Here is a 25,000-nt window from a genome sequence, read left to right as displayed (position 1 = left end):
ACAAAGTTCTGTCAGTGTCAGATGTTTTGGGCCTTTATCATATATTGTGGCTTGTGTTAAGAGACGGTCCCGGTGATTGATAAAGGTTAAATAAAATATAAATATATATATATATTATATACATTTTTTGGACCTAGATGCATACTTTCAGTTTTTCCGAAGTCATTTCATTCACTCATAAGCATAGAGTGAGGCTAGCACTGCTGGTGCTGACACAGGTGCAGATCAAACACACCACTGTGGTTAATGTAGCCCAGGTCTGCTGATGTCGCCTCTCAAGCCAATCGCAGAATGTGACGACAGAAGCAAATGGTACAATCTGGCCAGGTTGACATTTAAGATTTGAATTTGTTAACATCACACAGTGTTTCGTGATAATTGTAAAAGACTGAATCCAACGTAAAGTCTGCAGAGGTCTTTAGATGTTGCTGAACACTTCTCCATATAGCCATGTTGGCAGTTTCAAAATCGTCATTGAAACTAATATGGGTCATTTTCAGTTCATGAAATACTTTTCAGACTCCTCATATCCTTCCTTTATTGACTGAACATTGTGCTAGATGGCATCTTCCCCCAACCCTGAAACAACCATGTCAAACTGATCCAGCTGAGGGTCAAGTGTCTCTGGGTAGGACAGTTTCAGCATCCCAAACATCACTGGAATGGAACACTGGAATGGAACACTGGAATGGAACACTGGAATGCAGTGGTTTAGGGGACAGGTGGCGGTATCATGTTGTTATCTCAAGGACAGGGTCAGCTGTTCTGACTACCGCAGTGTCCCGCTCGCTTACAGAGAGCTGGAGAGGAGAGATGGGCCTCCACTACTGCTCTCTGTTCCTATCAGAGGGTGTTGAAGTCATCAAGAGGTGGGCTGAGAGATTAGGGAGGGTTGTACCACCACAAAAAGCACAAGGGAGAGGATTTCAACAAACCTCATCTCAGATTGTTCTGAAATCTGTTAGAAACAGATAAGACTAGCATTCCAGCAACATTACATTATTGAAATATCATTTGATCTCTGAGAAATTAAGCTAATTGATTGCATCCAAATGGGTCATTTTTAAAAATGTAGTATCTAACATCTGATTTGGACCAAACCTTTTCTTCCTAACAATAAGTAAGACATGGGGAATCCAAAGAAATGGTCAAGATTACTAGCGAGGTGCTGCCTTAGAGAGAGAGAGATAGCGAGGTGCTGCCTTAGAGAGATAGCGAGGTGCTGCCTTAGAGAGAGCGAGAGCGAGGTGCTGCCTTAGAGATAGCGAGGTGCTGCTTTAGAGAGAGCGATAGCGAGGTCCTGCCTTAGAGAGAGCGATAGCGAGGTGCTGCCTTAGAGAGAGAGAGAGAGAGCGCGAGTGAGGTGCTGCCTTAGAGATAGCAAGGTGCTGCCTTAGAGAGAGAGAGCGCGAGTGAGGTGCTGCCTTAGAGATAGCAAGGTGCTGCCTTAGAGAGAGAGAGCGCGAGCGAGGTGCTGCCTTAGAGAGAGAGAGCGCGAGAGCAAGGTGCTGCCTTAGAGAGAGAGAGAGAGAGAGCAAGGTGCTGCCTTAGAGAGAGAGCACGAGAGCAAGGTGCTGCCTTAGAGAGAGAGAGCGAAGTGCTGCCTTAGAGAGAGAGAGCGAGGTGCTGCCTTAGAGAGAGAGAGCGAGGTGCTGCCTTAGAGAGAGAGAGCGAGGTGCTGCCTTAGAGAGAGAGAGCGAGGTGCTGCCTTAGAGAGAGAGAGCGAAGTGCTGCCTTAGAGAGAGAGAGCAATGTACTTTAGTAGAGAGAGGGGGATGTAGAGAGATTTTATGAGATAGAAGGGTGCTGCTTTAGAGAGATGGCGAGAGAGGGGATGTAGAGACAGGATGGCTGTGGGTTGGGTCTCTTTCGTGTCAGGTCTTCCTGTTAACCACATTGACAGGAAGATAGAGGCCTCTGCAGCTGAAACTGTCACCTCTCTCTCTCTCTCTCGTTGACTGGTAACTAATGCAAATCACATGTATATGGACTGGGCTAGTCTATTACGAATGCCAATCACATGTATATGGACTGGGCTAGTCTATAACTAATGTAAATCAGATATGGACTGGGCTAGTCTATAACAGGGATGGGGAACTGGCGGGGCCCCCCTTTTGAAGGCCCTCGGACACAGTCAATTGAAGTTAATTCATTAGGCCCTCATCTATGGATTTCACATGACTGAGCAGGGGTGCAGCCATGGGTGGGCCTTGGAGGGCATAGGCCCCTCCACTGGGGAGCCAGGCCCAGCCAATCAGAATGAGTTTCCCCCAAAAATGTAGTTTTATTACAGACAGAAATATTCCTCAGACCTGAAAACTGCACCATTTAAAGTGGCATTTTATTGTCCCCCAGCACAAGGTGCACCTGTGTAATGATCATGCTGTTTAATCAGCTTCTTGATATGCCACACCTTTCAGGTGGATGGATTATCTTCGTAAAGGATAAATGCTCACTAACACGGCATGTAAACACATTTGCACACAACATTTAGCTAGAAATTAGCTTTTTGTGCAAATTGACCATTTCTGGGATTTTTTTATTTCACCTCATGAAACATGGGACCAACACTTTACATGTTGCGTTTATATTTATAAAATATATATATATATTTTTTTATAGCAACACAAGACACCTGTCTGATTTACACCTATCTGAGTGGACAAGTCCATTGCCTATATATGTATATATATTTTTTTTTTATAGCAACACAAGACACCTGTCTGATTTACACCTGTTTGAGTGGACTAATCCATTGCCTGTCTGGGTGGACTAGTCCATTGTCTCTGTGGGTGGACTAGTCCATTGTCTCTGTGGGTGGACTAGTCCATTGTCTGTCTGGGTGGACTAGTCCATTGCCTGTCTGGGTGGACTAGTCCATTGTCTGTCTGGGTGGACTAGTCCATTGCCTGTCTGGGTGGACTAGTCCATTGCCTGTCTGGGTGGACTAGTCCATTGTCTGTCTGGGTGGACTAGTCCATTGTCTGTCTGGGTGGACTAGTCCATTGTCTGTCTGGGTGGACTAGTCCATTGTCTGTCTGGGTGGACTAGTCCATTGTCTGTCTGGGTGGACTAGTCCATTGTCTGTCTGGGTGGACTAGTCCATTGCGGAGGGGATGGCATACCACAATCACCAGTAATACATTTAGCCTACCGTTAAATCCCATCATTTCTAATCTACAATGTTTGTTTGGTTACGGTAATGCATTCAATATATTATTATTACAGTCTTACCATTGTCATTGTAGAAGTGGACACATTGTTTGTAGAGTGTACAACCTAGGCTACACTTGTGAGGGAAAAAAACGTTTTGGTTTATTTCATTCCATTTACGAGTTGTCAATTTATTCATTGTCTTTTGTTTGGAGTGCTCCTGTCAATCTTGAGTAAGGACGTGCACCTAGCCTGTTTGAAAAATATTCCCAGCTCTCTTTCGATAACCACTCAGCATAAAAGGGGTAAAAATGTCATGCTCTGATCCGGTGGAAATGTCATAAAATAGGCCTACCTGATTACTTCTTATCCCTTGCGCAAAACAGCCTACAGCTCTGTCTGTGTGTCTGGAGCTCGCTGGTGCGGAAACTCTGACAGCCCAGAATATTTTATACAATGTTGCAAGTTTGCTAGCACAAGCTTTGGGCTGGACCAAGTTGATAGTTGTACAATGTTTCTTACAGACAGTCCATGCATAGCCAATGTGATTTCTAGGATATCTGTTTTCATCAGGATATGTTCTACATGCAGGCTGTAGTGTATTTGTTGGATTTATGTAGGCTGTTTTTACATATTACCAATGGCAATAGAAGTTATATTTAAAATGGTATCATTTTCATGTAGATATCATTTTGATTAACCACATGACATTGATTTGAGATATGAAGACTTTATTATAAATTGAATGAAACTGTTCCACGAAAAATGTGCAGATGAAAATCATAACGGATCAGTAGAAATGGTACGATACCCTGGCACTCCAAATGGAAAAGGTTAACGGTCGCTGGTGTAGCCTCTTACCGGTAACTTCAGGAGAGTAACGGCAGAATCTGAGAAGGCCAGCAACAGCGGGAAGAGGAGGATCAGGAACAGTTTTTTTTCTTCTTCTTCTGTTTAGGCTATATTGATCTCTAACTCCCTCTTGAGTAATTTGTGTGACTTCATTTTTAATCACAGTGCTTAAGGCATCAGACAAGCTCTGTGGCCTGCATATAGTTGATTTTATTCAAACATAGGGTGTATCTACAGTTGAAGTCGGAAGTTTAAATACACCTTAGCCAAATACACGTAAACTCATTTTTTCCTAATTCCTTACATTTAATCCAAGTAAAAATTCCCTGTCTTAGGTAAATTAGGATCATCACTTTATTTTAAGAATATGAAATGTCAGAATAATAGTAGAGAGAATGATTTATTTCAGCTTTTATTTCTTTCATCACATTCCCAGTGGGTCAGAAGTTTACATACACTCAATTTGTATTTGTTAGCATTGCCTTTAAATTGTTTAACTTTGGTCAAACGTTTCAGGTAGCCTTCGACAAGCTTCCCACAATAAGTTGGGTGAATTTTGGCCCATTCCTCCTGACAGAGCTGGTGTAACTGAGTCAGGTTTGTAGGCCTCCTTGCTCGCACACACTTTTTCAGTTCTGCCCACAAATCTTCTATGGGATTGAGGTCAGGGCATTGTGATGGCCACTCCAATACCTTGACTTTGTTGTCCTTAAGCCATTTTCCACAACTTTGGAAGTATGCTTTGTGTCATTGTCCATTTGGAAACCCATTTGCGACCAAGCTTTAACTTCCTGACTGATGTCTTGAGATGTTGCTTCAATATGTTCACATTATTTTTCTTCCTCATGATGCCATCTATTTTGTGAAGTGCACCTGGCCCTCCTGCAGCAAAGCACCCCCACACATGATACTGCCAACCCCGTGCTTCACGTTTGGGATGGTGTTCTTCAGCTTGCAAGCGTCCCCCTTTTTCCTCCAAACATAATGATGATCATTATGGCCAAACAGTTCTATTTTTGATTCATCAGACCAGGGGACATTTCTCCAAAAAGTACGATCTTTGTCCCCATGTGCAGTTTCAAACCGTAGTCTGGCTTTTTTATGGTCGTTTTGGAGCAGTGGCTTCTTCCTTGCTGTGCAGCCTTTCAGGTTATGTTGATATAGGACTCGTTTTACTGTGGATATAGATACTTTTGTACCCGTTTCCTCCAGCATCTTCACGATGTCCTTTGCTGTTGTTCTGGGATTGATTTTCACTTTTCGCACCAAAGTACGTTCATCTCTAGGAGACAGAATGCATCTCCTTCCTGAGCGGTATGACGGCTGCATGGTCCCATGGTGTTTATACTTGCGTACTATTGTTTGTACAGATGAACGTGGTACCCTCAAGTGTTTGGAAATTGCTCCCAAGGATGAATCCGACTTGGGGAGGGCTACAATTTTTTTCTGAGGTCTTGGCTGATTTCTTTGGATTTTCCCATGATGTCAAGCAAAGGCACTGAGTTTGAAGGTAGGCTTTGACATACATCCACAGGTACACCTCCAATTGACTCAAATTATGTCAATTAGCCCATCAGAAGATTCTAAAGCCATTACATAATTTTCTGGAATTTTCCAAGCTGTTTAAAGGCACAGTCAACTTAGTGCATGTAAACTTCTGACCCACTGGAATTGTGATTTAAGTGAAATAATCTGTCTGTTAACAATTGTTGAAAAAATGACTTGTGCCATGCACAAAGTAGATGTCCTAACCGACTTGGCAAAACTATAGTTTGTTCACAAGAAATTTGCGAAGTGGTTGAAAAACACATTTTAATGACTCCAACCTAAGTATGTAAACTTCAGACTTCTACTGTATGTGTGGAAAAATACACGTTTAAAAAAATTTGACCAATCAAAAGAACAGACGACTTTCAGTCGACCAAGATTTTGTTTAGCCGGGGACATCCCTGGATTGGATGATGGTTGTCATCTGTCTGCTGTACCAGGAAGTGTTTCTTGATCAATGGGATTGTTTCCCTTGTGGTTTTATAGCTCATGTACTTTGCAAGTTATTTCAATACATCCTGTTATTTCTGTGCAAAGACAATATTATGTGTCTGCAGTCACACAGCTTGCTCTAAGGACTGTGGTGAAAGCCCACTGGGTAAAAACTGGTTGAATCAACATTGTTTCCACGTTATTTATATATATATTTATTGTGATGACATTGAATCAAAGTGGAAAACTGTTTGCTTTTGTCATCAACTTCAGGGAATTTCATATTTTTTTCACCAAACTTTTAACCTTAATCCAATGACATGGTGACATTTCATGTTGAATTCATGTTAGTTGAAAACTCAACCAAATGTAAATTAAAACTAGATGTTGAACTGACGTCTGTGCCCAGTTGGAGGTGTGTGTGTGTGTGTGTGTGTGTGTGTGTGTGTTTTCCCATGTCTCTGAAGGTTTGTTGCGGTCCAGCCTAGTTATGTGTATAGCATCTGTAAGCCTACTGTTTGTGTGGATATTTAGGAAGTATTTAATGGATTGTGTGTATTCTCTCCATCAGGGGTGAAGCTGTAGAAGAATAACTGAAGAGAGAGAGATAAGATGCCTCCTCCCCCGCCACCCCCTGCCCCTCCCCCACCCCCAACCTTCGCTGTGGTAAGCACGCCAAAGACGTCCTAGTTATATTGAAACTACTGATATGAGTTAACATGACGATGGAAAATTCATTCAATTTAGATGTAATCTTAGACGAAGACAGGATCCCCCTCTGTCAGATTACCTCTCATCCCCTCTGTCAGATTACCCCTCTGTCAGATTACCTCTCATCCCCTCTGTCAGATTACCTCTCATCCCCTCTGTCAGATTATCCTCTCATCCCCCACCTGTCAGATTACCTCTCATCCCCCTCTGTCAGATTACCTCTCATCCCCCTCTGTCAGATTACCTCTCATCCCCCTCTGTCAGATTACCTCTCATCCCCCTCTGTCAGATTACCTCTCATCACCTTCTGTCATTGAGTGATTGAAGGGAAATTTCTTAGGTCAGTACAGTTTTGACCTTGTTCAATAGCGCCACCTTGTGGTAGTGAAAGGAAGCGTTTCCAGCATGGCAATGTGATTGTGCAAGTTATCGTCCTAGGTAATACTATATAATTTCCTAAATTACTTAACTGGTTCTTTGTTTTATGTTGTCAACATTCACAGGCAAACACACAGAAGCCATCACTCAGCAAGAATGAAGCACAAGGAAGAAACGCCTTACTGTCTGATATCGGAAAAGGTGCTCGCCTGAAGAAGGCCGTGACCAATGACAGGAGTCAACCCGTCATTGACAGTGAGTAAAGGGTTCTCTGATGCTGTGTATTCTCAAGGCTTTACTCAGAATGTACTCCTCCTCAGTCTAAACCATTAGGAAATATGGAATCTACTTGAAACCTACAAAGGCCTTCTGTAGATAATTAGATTTCAAAGGCTATGGTCTTGTGCCGGAGGAAAAGAGATTGAATACCTTTCTTTCTTTCTTTTCACAGAACCCAAAGGTGGAGGTGGAGGAGGTGGAGGAGGTGGAGGGAGGAGGAGGAGGAGGTGGAGGAGGAGGTGGAGGAGGAGGTGGCGGAGGAGGTGGCGGAGGAGGAGGACCAGTACTAGGAGGTCTCTTTGCAGGAGGCATGCCCAAGCTTCGGTCCTCAGGAGGGAACAGTAACGGTAATAATCCATGTGTATAATAAGAGATTACAATGTACTGCAGCAGCCTCTAGAGGTTACAATGTACTGCAGCATCCTCTAGAGGTTACAATGTACTGCAGCATCCTCTAGAGATTACAATGTACTGCAGCAGCCTCTAGAGGTTACAATGTACTGCAGCAGCCTCTAGAGATTACAATGTACTGCAGCAGCCTCTAGAGGTTACAATGTACTGCAGCATCCTCTAGAGGTTACAATGTACTGCAGCATCCTCTAGAGATTACAATGTACTGCAGCAGCCTCTAGAGGTTACAATGTACTGCAGCATCCTCTAGAGGTTACAATGTACTGCAGCATCCTCTAGAGATTACAATGTACTGCAGCAGCCTCTAGAGGTTACAATGTACTGCAGCATCCTCTAGAGGTTACAATGTACTGCAGCATCCTCTAGAGATTACAATGTACTGCAGCAGCCTCTAGAGGTTACAATGTACTGCAGCAGCCTCTAGAGGTTACAATGTACTGCAGCAGCCTCGAGAGGTTACAATGCACTGCAGCAGCCTCTAGAGCAGGGGTGTCAAACTCAAATACCCAGTGGGCCAAAATGTAAAACCTGAACAAAGTCACGGGCCAACATTGAACAAATTAACCTTTTAATATGGACCCAAACAAGTTTTGCTTTAACATTGAATATGGAACAAGCATCGCTTATTACCATACAATATATAATTTAATAGTGGAGACATGCAAAATCGAATTTCAAATGAAAAAACACATCAATGGCATTCATTTATTAAATAAATAAAATTTAAATAAAAATTGTATGCCTCTTTTCTATTTGCAGCCTTCTGATTTAAATACCAAAATAAACTTTTTCCACTGGCTAATAATTTTACAAATAAAATGATAATAAATCAATCAACCATTCAAGCCCATGCCTTGTAGCAAGAAAAAGTGCATAAAGAAAACGTTAATTATTGCACACTGGTCTAATCTGATGTGCCCAAGCCAGATACCTGGCATCTCTTCTTGGATGCTAGTTCATCAATGTCTGGGCTCAAGCTCTGAGCTGAAGAAATCCTCAGTATCGAGCGAAGATGTTCATCAGTCAGACGTCTCCTGTGAGTTGTTTTGGTCATCTTCATCGAGGAGAAAAGTTGCTCGCATAGATAAGTGCTGCCGAACATGGAGAGCATCTGAGCAGCTTGGGTGCGGAGCTGAGGCATTGTGTCAGGGATGAACCGTGGAAACTGTGCGGCGCCCACAGCATCATACTTTGACCTCAGCGTGTCGTTGCACTGGAGTTCAATCAGCTCCATTTGGATGTTGGTTGGTGCATTTTCCACATCAACTGCGAAGGGATTACTAAGCAGTTCAAACTTGCATTTCTGGGCATCGAAGTCGGCAAATCGCCGGCTAAACTCAGAGGCGAGAACACTGAGTTTTTCAGCAAACTGTGCGCATGGGAACACGGCGGTAGAGATCTGCGCTTTTATGGATTGGCAGCAGGGAAAATGGCAAGGGTTTCCTTGCAGCATCTGATTCTCCCACAGGCACAGTTTAGTTTTGAAGGCCCTCACTGCAGCGTACATGTCTGTGATGATGCGCCCCTGAAGCTGCAGGTTCAGCGCATCGAGATGGCTCGAGATGTCACAGAGAAAGGCCAGCTCACACAGGAACTTTTGCTCCCGGAGCTCTGCTGTATCCTTCCCTTTGGTTTCCAGGAATTGACATATTTCCTCACGCAGCTCGAAACATCTGTTCAGTACTTTTCCTCTGCTTAGCCATCTCACCTCTGTGTGATACGGCACGTCTGCGTATTCCGAACCACACTCCTCCAGAAAAGATTTAAACTGGCGGTGATTTAGACCTTTGGCTCTTATAAAGTTAACTACCTGTGTTACTGTGGTCATAACATGTTCCATCTTTAGGGCTTTGGCACACAGTGCTTCCTGATGTATGATGCAGTGGTAAACAGTTAGCTCACCTGCACAGTTCTCTTCCCGCATCTTCTCCCGAACCATGCCCACCAGTCCACTCTTTTTACCGCACATCGCTGGCGCACCATCTGTCGTTAATCCAACGAGTTTATCCCACGGCAGCTTTATTTCAGTTACACATTTGGAAACCTCCTCAAAGATTTCCTTTCCTGTGGTTGTGCCATGCATTGATTTGAATCCTAATAGCTCCTCTGTAACACACAGATTTGAGTCCACTCCACGGATGAAGACTGACAGCTGAGCAGTATCAGATGCGTCGCAGCTCTCATCCACAGCGAGGGAGAACGCAACAAAATCTTTTCCCTTTTCCATCAGCTGGTCATACAGATTGGTGGCAAGATCACATGTGCGATCAGCTACTGTGTTCCTGCTCAGGCTCACGTTTGAAAATGCTTGTTTTTTCTCTGGGCATACGAGGTCACAAACCTTCATCATGCACTTTTTCATGAACTCTCCCTCATTAAAGGGCCGGGCTGATTTTGCGATCTCTGCTGCCACTATATAACTAGCCTTTACAGCAGCCTCGCTTTGTGATGTGACTTTTTAAACATATTCTGTTGTGAAACCAAACTTCTTTTCATCTCCTCTACTTTCTGGCTCCTTTGAGTCATGTCCAGGTCCTTGTATTTGTCATGGTGTTTCGTTTCATAGTGTCGTCTAATGTTGTACTCCTTACTTACAGCCACGTTGACTCCACAAACAAGACAAACAGGTTTGTCTTTTACATATGTAAACAGATATTCTGCCTCCCACTTGTCCAGAAAGCTCCTGTTTTCTGCCTTTCTTTTCGCCATTTTTGGGAAGGGTTAGCTCACTGACAGTTGTAGCGTCTATGTTGCTATGACTACTGTCACAGAGGAGAGAGCGTTTCTGGGTCCTGTCCTGATTGGCGCGCGAAAACAGCAGAGCATTATGGGATTCGTAGTATTAGTGGTGAATGCGCTGTATAATACCGGCGGGCCAGCTCTAGTAGTAATTTGGTATTGTCTCGCGGGCCAAATACAATTACCCCGCGGGCCAAATTTGGCCCACGGGCCAGAGTTTGACACCCATGCTCTAGAGGTTACAATGCACTGCAGCAGCCTCTAGAGGTTACACTGTACTGCGGCAGCCTCTAGAGGTTACACTGTACTGCAGCAGCCTCTAGAGGTTACACTGTACTGCAGCAGCCTCGAGAGGTTACAATGTACTGCGGCAGCCTCTAGAGATTACACTGTACTGCGGCAGCCTCTAGAGATTACAATGTACTGCGGCAGCCTCTAGAGATTACACTGTACTGCGGCAGCCTCTAGAGATTACACTGTACTGCGGCAGCCTCTAGAGGTTGTATTAATGTGGTTAGTAAGCTGTGTTTGAGATAAGCCATGATAACTATCTGGAACAAGTGTAATGTGTTGCTATATGTAAACTGTACTGCGCCACCTTGTTCTACACGAGGGGCGGTCCTCAAGACAAGTCAATTACAGGTCTGTCAGAGTTGACCAAAGTGCCAAGGTTTATTACATAACAAAACAATAATACAATGCATGACCCCAAAGACACACTGGCTCGGAGGGGGTCGGCAGGGGTCCCCCCCCCCAAAAAAAAGTAACTCAGTCCAACTTTAAACGTACTCTTGAAAGTTGTAATCGTGGAATGCACAAGGCACAATTTCAACATGAGGTAGTGCATCATCAGTTGCTCTCGTCATCTTAGTGTTGCAGACCTTGGGGAGTGAAGTTCCCCAGTGCTGGACGAGTGAAGGAGTTTGGGAACCCCTGGTATAGAAGACATACATTATGGATAGATAGCAGCAGGGCAAGAAGTAAAGCCAAGACTTGCATGTAAACACTTTACATTAAGTATATTCACATTCTTTGTAAGATAACACTGATGACTAAACACTCTTTGTAAGATAACACTGATGACTAAACACTCTTTGTAAGATAACACACTGATGACTAAACACTCTTTGTAAGATAACACTGGTGACTAAACACTCTTTGTAAGATAACACTGGTGACTAAACACTCTTTGTAAGATGATAACACACTGATGACTAAACACTCTTTGTAAGATAACACTGATGACTAAACACTCTTTGTAAGATAACACTGGTGACTAAACACTCTTTGTAAGATAACACTGGTGACTAAACACTCTTTGTAAGATGATAACACACTGGTGACTAAACACTCTTTGTAAGATGATAACACACTGGTGACTAAACACTCTTTGTAAGATGATAACACACTGGTGACTAAACACTCTTTGTAAGATGATAACACTGGTGACTAAACACTCTTTGTAAGATAACACTGGTGACTAAACACTCTTTGTAAGATAACACTGGTGACTAAACACTCTTTGAAAGATAATAACACACTGGTGATATTAGTATGCGAAAACACGCATGTAAATTCATACGACTTGCCTTTGCTCTCTAACCAAATAGTTCCCTTCTAAAACCAGCCTGCCCTGGAGGACTCTGCAGAAAGGGCGACGCAACATATAAACAAACATATAACAAAGAATATTAAACTAGTCCACTTGCTAGGGGCAATCCCAAATCTTTTGCCCGAATACCAGCTCATTTGCGGACAAGACAAACCAAAAAACAACCTAATAAGGGACACAAAATTATTTGAAAAATCTAAACAATAATTATAACCCTGGCTCCTTTATAAAATAGCCATATTAAAACTCCAAATACTTTATTAAATACACAACATTAGTAAAAAGACACCGTTCATATTACATTGTTAAAAGCGTTTCATAGTTCCTGTGCTATACCCTGTTCCCTGTTCCCTGTACCCTGTTCCCTGTACCCTGTTCCCTGTTCCCTGTACCCTGTTCCCTGTACCCTGTTCCCTGTTCCCTGTTCCCTGTTCCCTGTACCCTGTTCCCTGTTCCCTGTTCCCTGTTCCCTGTTCCCTGTTCCCTGTTCCCTGTTCCTGTTCCCTGTTCCCTGTACCCTGTTCCCTGTACCCTGTTCCCTGTACCCTGTTCCCTGTTCCCCCTGTTCCCTGTTCCCTGTTCCCTGTTCCCTGTACCCTGTACCCTGTTCCCCCTGTTCCTGTTCCCTGTACCCTGTTCCCTGTTCCCTGTACCCTGTTCCCTGTTCCCTGTACCCTGTTCCCTGTACCCTGTTCCCTGTTCCCTGTACCCTGTTCCCAGTTTACAACCGGCTTCCAAGCCGCTTCCCCCCCAACAGTGTTGAAGACGTTACTGCAATACAAATCATAGCTGTCATTTACTTGAGTAAGCGGTAAAACCATTTACAGAAAAATAAACAAAAGTTGCTGACCAAACGTTTGACAACTTGCCACAAGCACAGCCCACATGCGTCGTCCATGGCAGAAACACTGGCTCGCTAATCGAGAGTTGCGGCTCGCTAACTTCTACCCCAATTCTCCCCTGGTCTCACAGTCACACCAGCCACTAGGTGACAAGGGCTACATATATTTCTGTAATGCATAGAGGGCACTAGTTGGTTGGTTGTTTTTAACCATAGCCCCATGTAAGACAAAATGATGTTAGACAAAGTGTGTGATGTTTGAAACCCTTATGCTTCCACAGGAGGCCCTAGACCCCCATGGTACCTCCAGGCGGCCGTTCCTCAGGCCCCAGACCGTTTGGTGGTGGGGGCCCCTCCGCTGGCCCTCCACGGTTCTCAGGGGCCCCAGCCTTTCCCCGGAGCAGCGCCCCCGACCTCCCCAGGGGACGGGCAGGCCCCCCGCGACCAGAGACCCCTGGCGGACCCCCTCCCCCAATCCCCAACACCCCACGGCCCAACCAGAACTTCCAGAGCCGAGGGACCCCGCCTGTTCCAGGAGGAGCCCGGATCCCCAGCTCAGCCCCGGCACCTCCACCACCCAACCTCGCAGGCAGACACCAAGGCTTGCCCCCTCCCCCTGGCCCTATAGGGGCCCCGTCTGGGCCAAAACCCTCCTTTGGGGCCCCTCCGGTTCCCAGTAGTGGACGTCCCCCTCTACCCCCAGCCCCCCACCCTGGCAGACCCTCAGAGGACCCCTGGCCCCCACCCCCACCCCTGGGGGCCACCGGTCCTCCATATCCAGAGATGGACCACCGCCACCATCTTTCAACTCCAAGCCCCCCAGCTCGTCTTCCTCTCGGCCCTCCATCGGCGGTGGTGGAGCTCCCCCTCTCCCTCCTGGCAGACCGGGCCCTCCACTGTTGCCCCCAACGCCTGCGGGAGGAGACGAACACACCCCCAGACTACCACAGAGGAACATTTCACTCAACTCGCCGGCGCCGCCACCTGGCCGGTCAGGACCACTGCCACCCCCTCCCAGTGAGAGGCCGCCCCCTCTGGGTAAAAACCCCCAGGACGGACGGGTAAGGATGCTGCTTCCTTCAGCCTGCCTTCAGGTCATATAATGATGACCACTGTCTCTTTTTGGGTTAGCTTAGCAACTAGAAACATAGTTAACCTTTCTGTGGTCAGCTTGGTCAGACATCAGGACACCGTGTATGTGTTTTGAGACTGGATGGAATGTAGTTTGTAGCTATGATGTGACTTATAGCGATGATATACATGATACTATTATATAGAACTAGTGTTGCATTGAACTCTGTGGTGTAACCTCTTCTCCCCCAGGCCCGCTCCCTCCCCCTCCCTCCTCAGGTCCACGTGGAGGCAGTATAAGGTCATCCCCAGTCCCTTCACCTCCTAACCGCCCGGGAGCAGAGCCCTCCCGTGGGGGACAACGGCCCCCGCTTCCACCAGACCGACCGGGAATAGGAGGCCCTCCTCCCCCACCTCCTCCCATGGGCAACGGCTTCCAGAACTCCCATCACCAACACGTTGGTGAGTGTAACGGAAGGAATTCATATGATGAGTAATCCTGCTTGAGACCTTACTCCCTGATGTGCCCTTAGCTCCCATTGCTAATGACTTGGCTTCAGCTCAGTGGGCTAACAGTTTTGTGGTGCAGAGAAGACCCGGGTTTGAACCCATATAGGTCTTTAATTGACCTAGCTGAGAGTTGTGTTTCTCTCTCTGTCAGATGAGTGGGAGGCCCGGTTCCAGTTCCACCCTGTCTCAGACCTCCCTGTCCCAGAGCCTTACGTGTCCTGTCAGAAGACATACCCCAGCAAGTTGTCCAAGACTGACGGCAGAGGTAGGAACCAAGGGCTTTCCTCCCAGATCTGGGTCAAATGCACGTCAAATACTTTGAAATTCTTGCGCTGTGCTTTAAAAAATAGCAACGCTAAATCAAGAGTTTTCTATATGTATTGATTTGTCCCAAATCTGTTTCCTCCTGAAGGTTTCCAGCCTTCAGAGTATCTTCCTGTCCTTGACAGCCTGCTTGACATGTCCACCTTATTTTCCTCTTCTTTCCTGTCCAGGTTCAGATAAAAAGTCCAGGGGTGCCCCCCCACTACCCCCTATCCCCAGGTGAAGCGCTCGTTTTTGGGATGTCTCCCCTCCCCTCCCCTCCCCTTCCCTCCCCTCCCCTCCTCTCCTCTCCCTCAGAGTACATGCATGTAAGTATGTCACTCCCACTGCCTCTGTCTATGAGGCTTATAGCACCTCCATGGAAGGACCATATTTGCAGTGGGACTCACGCAACCATGTGTTTCTCTGCCTGGAGTTGACAGAATATTCTCATTTAACGAACAGCACTCCAAACCAACCAAAGTCCCAACAGAGGCTCGTTTTATAGGCTATGCATTTGGTTTCGCTCCACTATGTAGTGTTGAAACTGTATACTTTTGTTATCATTTTTCACTGTGCCTTTTTTTTTTTCCAATTCCTGATTGTAATGAAGGATCTTTATGAGATTTAAGAGAAACAGTCGTGTCGGATACTGTGCCTGTCTTCGCCAAAGAGCAACCGAACTATAGCATATCAGTTACAATATTCTAACCATCAAAAAGGGTACTTCTCCATACAGTTCCTGTGCAGTTCACGGCGTGTTTTTACACGGTAGAGACAAAATGGACGCTTGTGTGTTACAGTATGCGTTGATTGAACTTTAGGTGAAAATTGAATGTTTTCTTTATGCCTTGAAAGAAAAAAGAACTGTCACTCATGACAGTTGTTAGTTTAATTTTGTATGATTTGAGTTGTTGGGAAGGACTATTTGTTTTTATTTTCTAAGTTTTCTATACGACTATTTTTTTTCTATACAGTTACAGTATTATCTTCTTCTTCTGTACTACAGCTCTGGGACGTCTCCGCTACTTGATATTAACATCAAGCTTGTCTCAGAACCACTTGCAGAGTGACAATCTAATATTTGACCTATGAAAGTAAATCATTAAATTGTATTAAAATGTTAGACATGATCCTGAAGTTATGATATGAATGAGCTTGCTCATAGAATTTGCAAGTGTTTAATGTATGCAAGGAGGATGTGAATATGCTGGCTGTATGCTGATGTGTGAGAGAGAAGTGCTGTTTGGCCTCCGTGTTTTCTCTGATCTGTAAAGACGATAATATGCATTTCTGAATAGAGAATGTGGGGAATGGCAGGAGCATGTGTGTTTGACCAAAGACAGTCGGCTGCACTAGGACGTAGTCTCTTCCCACAGAGGCAGTGTCTCAGATACTACTTGCATTGGAGACTACCTAGGACCAAACAGACAGATACTACTTGCATTGGAGACTACCTAGGACCAAACAGACAGATACTACTTGCATTGGAGACTACCTAGGACCAAACAGACAGATACTACTTGCATTGGAGACTACCTAGGACCAAACAGACAGATACTACTTGCATTGGAGACTACCTAGGACCAAACAGACAGATACTACTTGCATTGGAGACCAAACAGACAGATACTACTTGCATTGGAGACTACCTAGGACCAAACAGACAGATACTACTTGCATTGGAGACTACCTAGGACCAAACAGACAGATACTACTTGCATTGGAGACTACCTAGGACCAAACAGACAGATACTACTTGCATTGGAGACTACCTAGGACCAAACAGACAGATACAACTTGCATTGGAGACTACCTAGGACCAAACAGACAGAAACATCCAGCAGAAATGGAACGTTTTAAAAAGAGGACCATTAAAGTTGTGTGTTAGTTCCTCCTCAGGTGACAGACATAATGAATGACGGTCCTCATGGGGACATTTTTCTTTCAGTCTTCTTTCAGAATGTATTCTGTCTCTTGTTCCCTAGTTATCTCTGTTAACCCAGAAGTCAAATATAGCGTAGTTGGGTCAGCTACACGCAGAAACTGCCCACGGGAGATGAGTTCCCTATGACATTTAAAATGGTACTGCAGAGTGCTTTATGCACTTTGGCTTCAAGGGAACTTAGATATATATATATATTTTATTTTTGATGCATTCAACTGCTTTTGTTTCTGCCTTTTTGACTGTATTTTCTTCCTGCTGCTTTTCAATGTAGAACAAAGCAAACTATTTCCACATGGATTTTCTAAATAAAGCAAATAAAGTTGAGACTTCTTGTGTTCTCGTACAATATAAAAGGAAGTTAGTTGCTTCACTAACACTCTCAAACTACACTATTTTAGAATCTAATCCATTTTTTTTTTTAGGGGGATATGCAACGAGTGGAGTATTCTAGGTTTGTATCTATTTTAAAGGTGTCTAGTCTTAACTAATTCGTTGATTTATTGACCTAAATGTATTGATTTATTGACCGGTCTTAACTCGCATTATACAGACCTCTTGAGAGACCCTTACCAACGTCAGAGTGCGGTCGCGTTCACACCCAATCAAAGCCGAGTATAGCTCCTCGAAACAACACACTTTGGCGTTAATTGGATGCCTGGTTTGTCACTCATAATTTAGGGCGTTGATGAACGAAAGGCCACACATGAGAATTGTTAGTGCTATCCGAGATCCTTGGGACATAACCTTTAACTCTTACCATTTTACATGTCACCTTCAATTGGGGCCACATCAATGTCGTGACGTGCCAAGGATCCCGAATAGCGTTACGCCAAATGATAATAGCATGCGTTTGTACTACTGTTAGCTAGCTGTCAACAGCAGTCGATAGGAAGAGTTAGACTAACGTTTATATAGCTACAGTTTTATATAAAAAAATGACAATCGCATGTTAAATATGCAATATCTCGTTACCAGATGTGCAAGGTATGACGCTTTTATATCGTTGTATTTTCGCAATATGTTTTTAGCACGCGAGCTAAGTAATATTAACAGTTGCATCTAATATCAACGAATAGCATGCTAACTTTAGCTAGCTACAGTACCTAGCGCCAAATCCAATAATTGGCATCGTTTAAGACATCACGAGTTACACGTCTAAAAGGTTAACTCATGTCAATCCTCACATGCTGAAATCCCCCATGACTAGTTTTGAAAGCAGTTTCAATGCACCGTTGGGAGTAGGCTATAATGCAATGTCTGTGGTATGCATGTCATCAGCACTGCACTCCTCGTAAATAGCTTTGTTTTGGTTCTTTTTGACAACAACAGATTCACCCTCTCCTGTATAGGGTATTGGTAGGGCCAGGAGTTTTTCCTAGACTTGTCACTTGATCAGGAAACGCTATTGGTCCTTGGTATTACATATGTTTTTCTGACAACCAAAAAAAGTGTATGACTTATCCTACTACAACTCACCGATTATTATTGTTTCAACAAGGGCATTGCGGATGTATTATCCTGAACTGGTGCCCAGCGTGACTGTTCTGTACTCTGATATCGAAAATATTCCCATCGGTGAAGTAATTTAGTGCTCCTACAACCACAAAACAACCATGGATACCTACGTAGCCATCCATGGCAAGAACATATCCCACAATCCCCTCTCCTCCTCCCAAGCCATGTCTATCGACAAGCTCTTCCCGGCTCTCCTGGAGTGTTTTGGGATCATCCTGTGTGGATACATCGCCGGTAGGACAGACATAATCACCTCCTGTCAAGCTAAAGGATTAGGGAACTTTGTGTCTAAATTCGCCCTCCCGGCGCTGCTCTTCAAGAACATGGTTCTGTTGGACTTTAATAACGTGATCTGGTCGTTCCTGTGGAGTATCCTGATAGCCAAGGTGTCGGTGTTTGTCCTGGTGTGTGTTCTGACACTAGCCGTGGCCAGTCCGGAGAGCAGGTACAGCAAGGCAGGACTCTACTCCATCTTCGCTACGCAGAGCAACGACTTCGCCCTGGGGTATCCCATTGGTGAGGATAGTTGTCTTTTGGAATGTGATCGTAGTACAATAGGGCCACTTTATTTTCCTTTGGAAAGTTCAACCTCTTTCTCAAAACAGTCCCAGCCGTTCCACACACGGTGCATTCTGAAAGTATTCAGACCCCTTCACTTTTCCCACGTTGTTACTTTACAGCCTCATTCTAAAATGAATTACATAGTTTTTTCCGTCATCAATCTACACACAATACCCCATAATGACAAAGCAAAAACAGGTTTAGACATTTTTGCACATTTATTAAAAAATATATATTTATCACATTTCCATAAGTATTCAGACTCTTTACTCAGTTATTTGTTGAAGCACCTTTGGCAGCGATTACAGCCTTGAGTCTTCTTGGGTATCATGCTACAAGCTTGGGGAGTTTCTCCCATTCTTCTCTGCAGATCCTCTCAAGCTCTGTCAGGTTGGATGGGGAGCATCGCAGCTCAGCTATTTTCAGGTCTCTCCAGACATGTTCGATCGGGTTCAAGTCCGGCTCTGGCTGGGCCACTCAAGGACATTCAGAGACTTTTTCCCTAAGCCACACCTGCGTTGTCTTGGCTGTGTGCTTAGGGTCGTTGTCCTGTTGGAAGGGGAACCTTCGCCCCAGTCTGAGGTCATGAGTGCTCTGGAGCAGGTTTTCATTAAGGATCTCTCTGTGCTTTGCTCCTTTCATCTTTCCCTCGATCCTGACTAATCTCCCAGTCCCTGCTGCTGAAAAACATCCCCACTACATGATGCTGCCACCACCACGCTTCACCGTAGGGATGGTGCCAGGTTTCCTCCAGACATGATGCTGCCACCACCACCACGCTTCACCGTAGGGATGGTGCCAGGTTTCCTCCAGACATGATGCTGCCACCACCACCACGCTTCACCGTAGGGATGGTGCCAGGTTTCCTCCAGACATGATGCTGCCACCACCACCACGCCAGGTTCACCGACATGAGGGATGGTGCCAGGTTTCCACCAGACATGATGCTGCCACCACCACGCTTCACCGTAGGGATGGTGCCAGGTTTCCACCAGACATGATGCTGCCACCACCACGCTTCACCGTAGTGATGGTGCCAGGTTTCTTCCAGACATGACGCTTGTTTTTTGCTCTGACATGCACTGTCAACTGGGACCTTTATATAGTCAGGTGTGTGCCTTTCCAAGTTGTAGAAACAGCTCAAAGATGATCAATGGAAACAGGATGCACCTGAGCTCAATTTATAGTCTAATAGCAAAGGGTCTGAATAGTTATGTAAATAAGGTATTTCTGTTTATTTTTAATACATTTGCAAACACTTATCAAAACCTCTTTTCGCTTTGTCATTATGGCGTATTGTGTGTAGATTGATGAGGAAAACATTTAATTTAATCCATTTTAGAATAAGTCTGTAACGTAACAAAACGTGGAAAAACTGAAGGGGTCTGAATACTTTCCGAATGCTCTGTATTTGTTGGAACATCTGGGAGTCCCTGAGGAGTGGTTTGGAAACCATACAATAACATCTGCCATCCCCTGTCCCTGCAGTGGACGCCCTGTACAGGAACACATATCCAGAGTACCTGCAGTACATCTACCTGGTGGCTCCTGTCTCCCTGATGTTCCTCAATCCCATAGGATTTGCCTTCTGTGAGATCCAGAAGTGGAAGGACCACCCAGAGAGACAGCAGGGCAAGTTGCAGATCGTCAGAGTGGTGCTGCTGCAGGTCATTTCATCTTGCTTTCTTCTGTGATCAATAGTTTTTTGTTTGTTTTGCAAATTACATTAAATGGTGCTTTATTCTTTATTGGACTAGGAACATATTTAACATTCAATAAAAGTAGTAAATACGTAGGATTTTGTAACAAAGAAATTAGAGTGAAAGGATCTGTGTATCTGGTAGCTAGCTGTGATAAGAATGGAAAAACATCTTAATATCACAGTGAATAATAAAGGCTAGAAAACATGGTGTCAGGGTGTGTCTTAGGGGGTTGGGTTAAAATATGGTGTCAGGATGTCTTAGGGGGTTGGGTTAACATGGTGTCAGGGTGTCTTAGGGGTTGGGTTAAAACATGGTGTCGGGGTGTGTCTTAGGGGTTGGGTTAAAACATGGTGTCAGGGTGTGTCTTAGGGGTTGGGTTAAAACATGGTGTCAGGGTGTGTCTTAGGGGTTGGGTTAAAACATGGTGTCAGGATGCGTCTTAGGGGTTGGGTTAAAACATGGTGTCAGGGTGTGTTTTAGGGGTTGGGTTAAAACATGGTGTCAGGGTGTCTTAGGGGTTGGGTTAACATGGTGTCTTAGGGGATTGGGTTAAAACATGGTGTCAGGATGTGTCTTAGGGGTTGGGCTAAAACATGGTGTCAGGGTGTCTTAGGGGTTGGGTTAAAACATGGTGTCAGGGTGTCTTAGGGGGTTGGGTTAAAACATGGTGTCAGGGTGTCTTAGGGGTTGGGTTAAAACATGGTGTCAGGGTGTCTTAGGGGTTGGGTTAACATGGTGTCTTAGGGGATTGGGTTAAAACATGGTGTCAGGGTGTCTTAGGGGTTGGGTTAAAACATGGTGTCAGGGTGTCTTAGGGGTTGGGTTAAAACATGGTGTCAGGGTGTCTTAGGGGTTGGGTTAAAACATGGTGTCAGGGTGTCTTAGGGGTTGGGTTAAAACATGGTGTCAGGGTGTCTTAGGGGTTGGGTTAAAACATGGTGTCAGGGTGTCTTAGGGGGTTGGGTTAAAACATGGTGTCAGGGTGTCTTAGGGGTTGGGTTAAAACATGGTGTCAGGGTGTCTTAGGGGTTGGGTTAAAACATGGTGTCAGGGTGTCTTAGGGGTTGGGTTAAAACATGGTGTCAGGTCTTAGGGGTTGGGTTAAAACATGGTGTCTTAGGGGTTGGGTTAAAACATGGTGTCAGGGTGTCTTAGGGGTTGGGTTAAAACATGGTGTCAGGGTGTCTTAGGGGGTTGGGTTAAAACATGGTGTCAGGGTGTCTTAGGGGGTTGGGTTAACGGCAATAAGACACTTTTTTTTTTCATACAGTGGTGGCTGGTGGACATTGTGTCCCACTTTTATTCGAATCTATTTTATAGGTACTGAAGAACCCGATAGTGTTCATGGTGGTGGTCGGGATCGTGTCCCACTTTGCCCTGGGCCAGAGGATCCCTGCTGTGATGGAGGAGTTTGTGGATGGCCTGGCCAACTCCTTCGGAGGAGCAGCTCTCTTCTACCTGGGACTATCTATGGTGGGACAGGTGGGCAAACTCACCAGGTCTACTGGAGTAGCCCTTATCCTGCTCATCACTGCCAAACTGTGAGTTACAGAAATGTCAAGAACTGACATTCCTTCAAGTCGTTATCAACCTACCCTGTGGGAATGGACGGATAGGGTGCTGACAACTGCATAACTACAGTCGTAAATAGGGTCCTGTCCTGTCCTAGTGGTCCTGTCCTAGTGGTCCTGTCCTAATGGTACTGTCCTGTCCTATTGGTCCTGTCCTAGTGGTCCTGTCCTAGTGGTACTGTACTGTCCTAGTGGTCCTGTCCTAGTGGTCCTGTACTGTCCTAGTGGTCCTGCACTGTCTTAGTGGTCCTGTCCTAGTGGTACTGTACTTTCCTAGTGGTACTGTACTGTCCTAGTGGTCCTGTCCTAGTGGTCCTGTCCTAGTGGTCCTGTCCTAGTGGTCCTGTCCTAGTGGTACTGTCCTAATGGCACTGTACTGTCCTAGTGGTCCTGTCCTAGTTGTACTGTCCTAATGGTACTGTCCTGTCCTAGTGGTCCTGTCCTAGTGGTCCTGTCCTGTCATAGTGGTCCTGTACTGTCCTAGTTGTACTGTCCTAATGGTTCTGTCCTAGTGGTACTGTCCTAGTGGCACTGTCCTAGTGGTGTGGTACTGTCCTAGTGGTACTGTTGTAGTGGTACTGTTGTAGTGGTACTGTCCTGTCCTAGTGGTCCTGTCCTGTCCTAATGGTACTGTCCTGCCCTAGTGGTACTGTCCTGTCCTAGTGGTACTGTCCTAGTGTCCTAGTGGTACTGCCCTGTCCTAGTGGTACTGCCCTGTCCTAGTGGTACTGCCCTGTCCTAGTGGTACTGTCCTGTCCTAGTGGTACTGTCCTAGTGTTCCTGTCCTAGTGGTACTGTCCTGTCCTAGTGGTGCTGTCCTGTCCTAATGGTGCTGTCCTAGTGGTACTGTCCTGTCCTAGTGGTACTGTCCTAGTGATACTGCCCTAGTGGTACTGTACTGTCCTAATGGTCCTGTCCTAGTGGTACTGTCCTGTCCTAGTGGTACTGTCCTGTCCTAGTGGTCCTGTGCTAGTGGTCCTGTCCTGTCCTAGTGGTACTGTCCTGTCCTAGTGGTCCTGTCCTAGTGGCACTGTCCTGTCCTAGTGGTCCTGTCCTAGTGGTACTGTCCTGTCCTAGTGGTCCTGTCCTAGTGGTCCTGTCCTATTGGTCCTGTCCCAGTGGTACTGTCCCAGTGGTACTGTCTTAGTGTCATAACACAGTGTTGTCTGTCTCTCCTATGTAGGCTGGTGATGCCTCTCATCTGTAAGGACATGGTCGACCTGCTGGACTCTACAGGTTCCAACAGCAGCAGTCTGAACCACTCCAGCCTGTCCAACTATGCCTTTCTCTACGGGGTGTTCCCCCCTGCTCCCAGCGTAGCCATCTACGCATCACAGTACAACATGGAGCTGGACGTGGTGAGTTGGTACCACACACACACACACACACACACACACACCACAGTACAACATGGAGCTGGACGTGGTGAGTTGGTACCACACACACACACACACACACACATGGAGCACAGTCACAGTACAACATGGAGCTGGACGTGGTGAGTTGGTACCACACACACACACACATCACAGTACAACATGGAGCTGAGTTGGTACCACACACACACACACACACACACACCACAGTACAACATGGAGCTGGACGTGGACGTGGTGAGTTGGTACCACACACACACACACACACACACACAGTACAACATGGAGCACACATCACAGTACAACATGGAGCTGGACGTGGTGAGTTGGTACCACACACACACACACACACACATCACAGTACAACATGGAGCTGGAAGTGGTGAGTTGGTACCACACACACACACACACACACACACACACACACACACAGTACAACATGGAGCTGGAAGTGGTGAGTTGGTACCACACACACACACACACACACACACACACACACAGTACAACATGGAGCTGGAAGTGGTGAGTTGGTACCACACACACACACACACAACATGGAGCTGGAAGTGGTGACACACACACACACACACACACACACACACACACAACATGGGGCACCACAGTACAACATGGAGCTGGAAGTGGTGAGTTGGTACCACACACACACACACACACAGTGCAACATGGAGCTGGACCACACACACACACACACACACACACACACACACACACACACACACACACACACACACACCACAGTACAACATGGGGCTGGAAGTGGCGAGTATTACATTATCAATTCGTATTTAATTTCTTAGCTAATAGCCACCTTCCTAGACAGCTAAGGCTTGTATTTACACATCCACATCTCTCTCTCTACCTCTCTGTCTGTCCTCCTGTAGGTGACGTCAGGGATGGTGATCAGCACGTTCCTGTCTGCCCCCATCATGTACGTGTCAGCCTGGCTCCTGACCATCCCCCTGATGAACCCCAAGCCACTGGTCACTGAGCTGCAGAATGTCAGCTTCAACATCAGCATCGTCAGCCTGGTCGCACTGGTGAGGGTTCTCTCTATTTCTGTTCTCATCTCTCTCTCTCTGTCTCTATTTCTGTTCTTATCTGTCTCTCTCTGTTTCTCTCTCTCTGTCTGTCTCTATTTCTGTTCTTATCTGTCTCTCTCTGTTTCTCTCTCTCTGTCTGTCTCTATTTCTGTTCTTATCTGTCTTCAATTCAATTCAATTCAATTCAAGGGCTTTATTGGCATGGGAAACATGTGTTAACATTGCCAAAGCAAGTGAGGTAGACAACATACAAAGTGAATATATAAAGTGAAAAACAACAAAAATTAACATTAAACATTACACATACAGAAATTTCAAAACAGTAAAGACATTACAAATGTCATATTATATATATATACAGTGTTCTAAAAATGTACAAATGGCTAAAGGACACAAGATAAAATAAATAAGCATAAATATGGGTT

General features: G+C 45.3%; 2 protein-coding genes and 1 long non-coding RNA gene across 4 annotated transcripts in view; 2 read left to right on the top strand and 1 right to left on the bottom strand.

The window, feature by feature from the left end:
- The window catches only part of LOC112242717 (WAS/WASL-interacting protein family member 1), a 42,416-nt gene extending 25,967 nt beyond the window's left edge, over nt 1–16,449 (top strand). Inside the window, 10 exon segments of the mRNA XM_042318969.1 lie at nt 6,557–6,651; nt 7,200–7,329; nt 7,526–7,562; nt 7,564–7,710; nt 13,250–13,712; nt 13,715–13,997; nt 14,000–14,017; nt 14,280–14,489; nt 14,689–14,802; nt 15,032–16,449. Coding sequence (XP_042174903.1) covers nt 6,598–6,651; nt 7,200–7,329; nt 7,526–7,562; nt 7,564–7,710; nt 13,250–13,712; nt 13,715–13,997; nt 14,000–14,017; nt 14,280–14,489; nt 14,689–14,802; nt 15,032–15,084 — 1,509 coding nt within the window. The 5' untranslated portion in view covers nt 6,557–6,597 and the 3' untranslated portion in view covers nt 15,085–16,449.
- LOC121846103 lies at nt 15,573–17,093 on the bottom strand. Its single transcript, XR_006083010.1, has 2 exons — nt 16,493–17,093; nt 15,573–16,420 (listed from the first exon to the last, which is right to left on the bottom strand). It is a non-coding gene; the product is annotated as an uncharacterized LOC121846103 (long non-coding RNA).
- Nucleotides 17,094–17,226: 133 nt separating this feature from the next.
- LOC112239793 (integral membrane protein GPR155-like) overlaps nt 17,227–25,000 on the top strand; it is a 37,551-nt gene continuing 29,777 nt past the window's right edge. The window contains exons 1-6 of one of the 2 annotated variants that reach the window (XM_042318966.1): nt 17,231–17,772; nt 18,287–18,819; nt 20,353–20,531; nt 21,888–22,108; nt 23,322–23,496; nt 24,417–24,572. In XM_042318966.1, coding sequence (XP_042174900.1) covers nt 18,402–18,819; nt 20,353–20,531; nt 21,888–22,108; nt 23,322–23,496; nt 24,417–24,572 — 1,149 coding nt within the window. In that variant the 5' untranslated portion in view covers nt 17,231–17,772; nt 18,287–18,401. Of the gene's footprint in view, nt 18,820–20,352; nt 20,532–21,887; nt 22,109–23,321; nt 23,497–24,416; nt 24,573–25,000 lie in introns of both variants that reach the window. The other variant, XM_042318967.1, reaches the window with a different exon arrangement.

The sequence above is a fragment of the Oncorhynchus tshawytscha genome, unplaced genomic scaffold (assembly GCF_018296145.1).
Source record: "Oncorhynchus tshawytscha isolate Ot180627B unplaced genomic scaffold, Otsh_v2.0 Un_contig_5015_pilon_pilon, whole genome shotgun sequence".
Lineage (NCBI taxonomy): Eukaryota > Metazoa > Chordata > Actinopteri > Salmoniformes > Salmonidae > Oncorhynchus > Oncorhynchus tshawytscha.
Note: the sequence above shows the minus strand (reverse complement) of the source record. Positions and strands in the feature narration are given on the sequence as shown.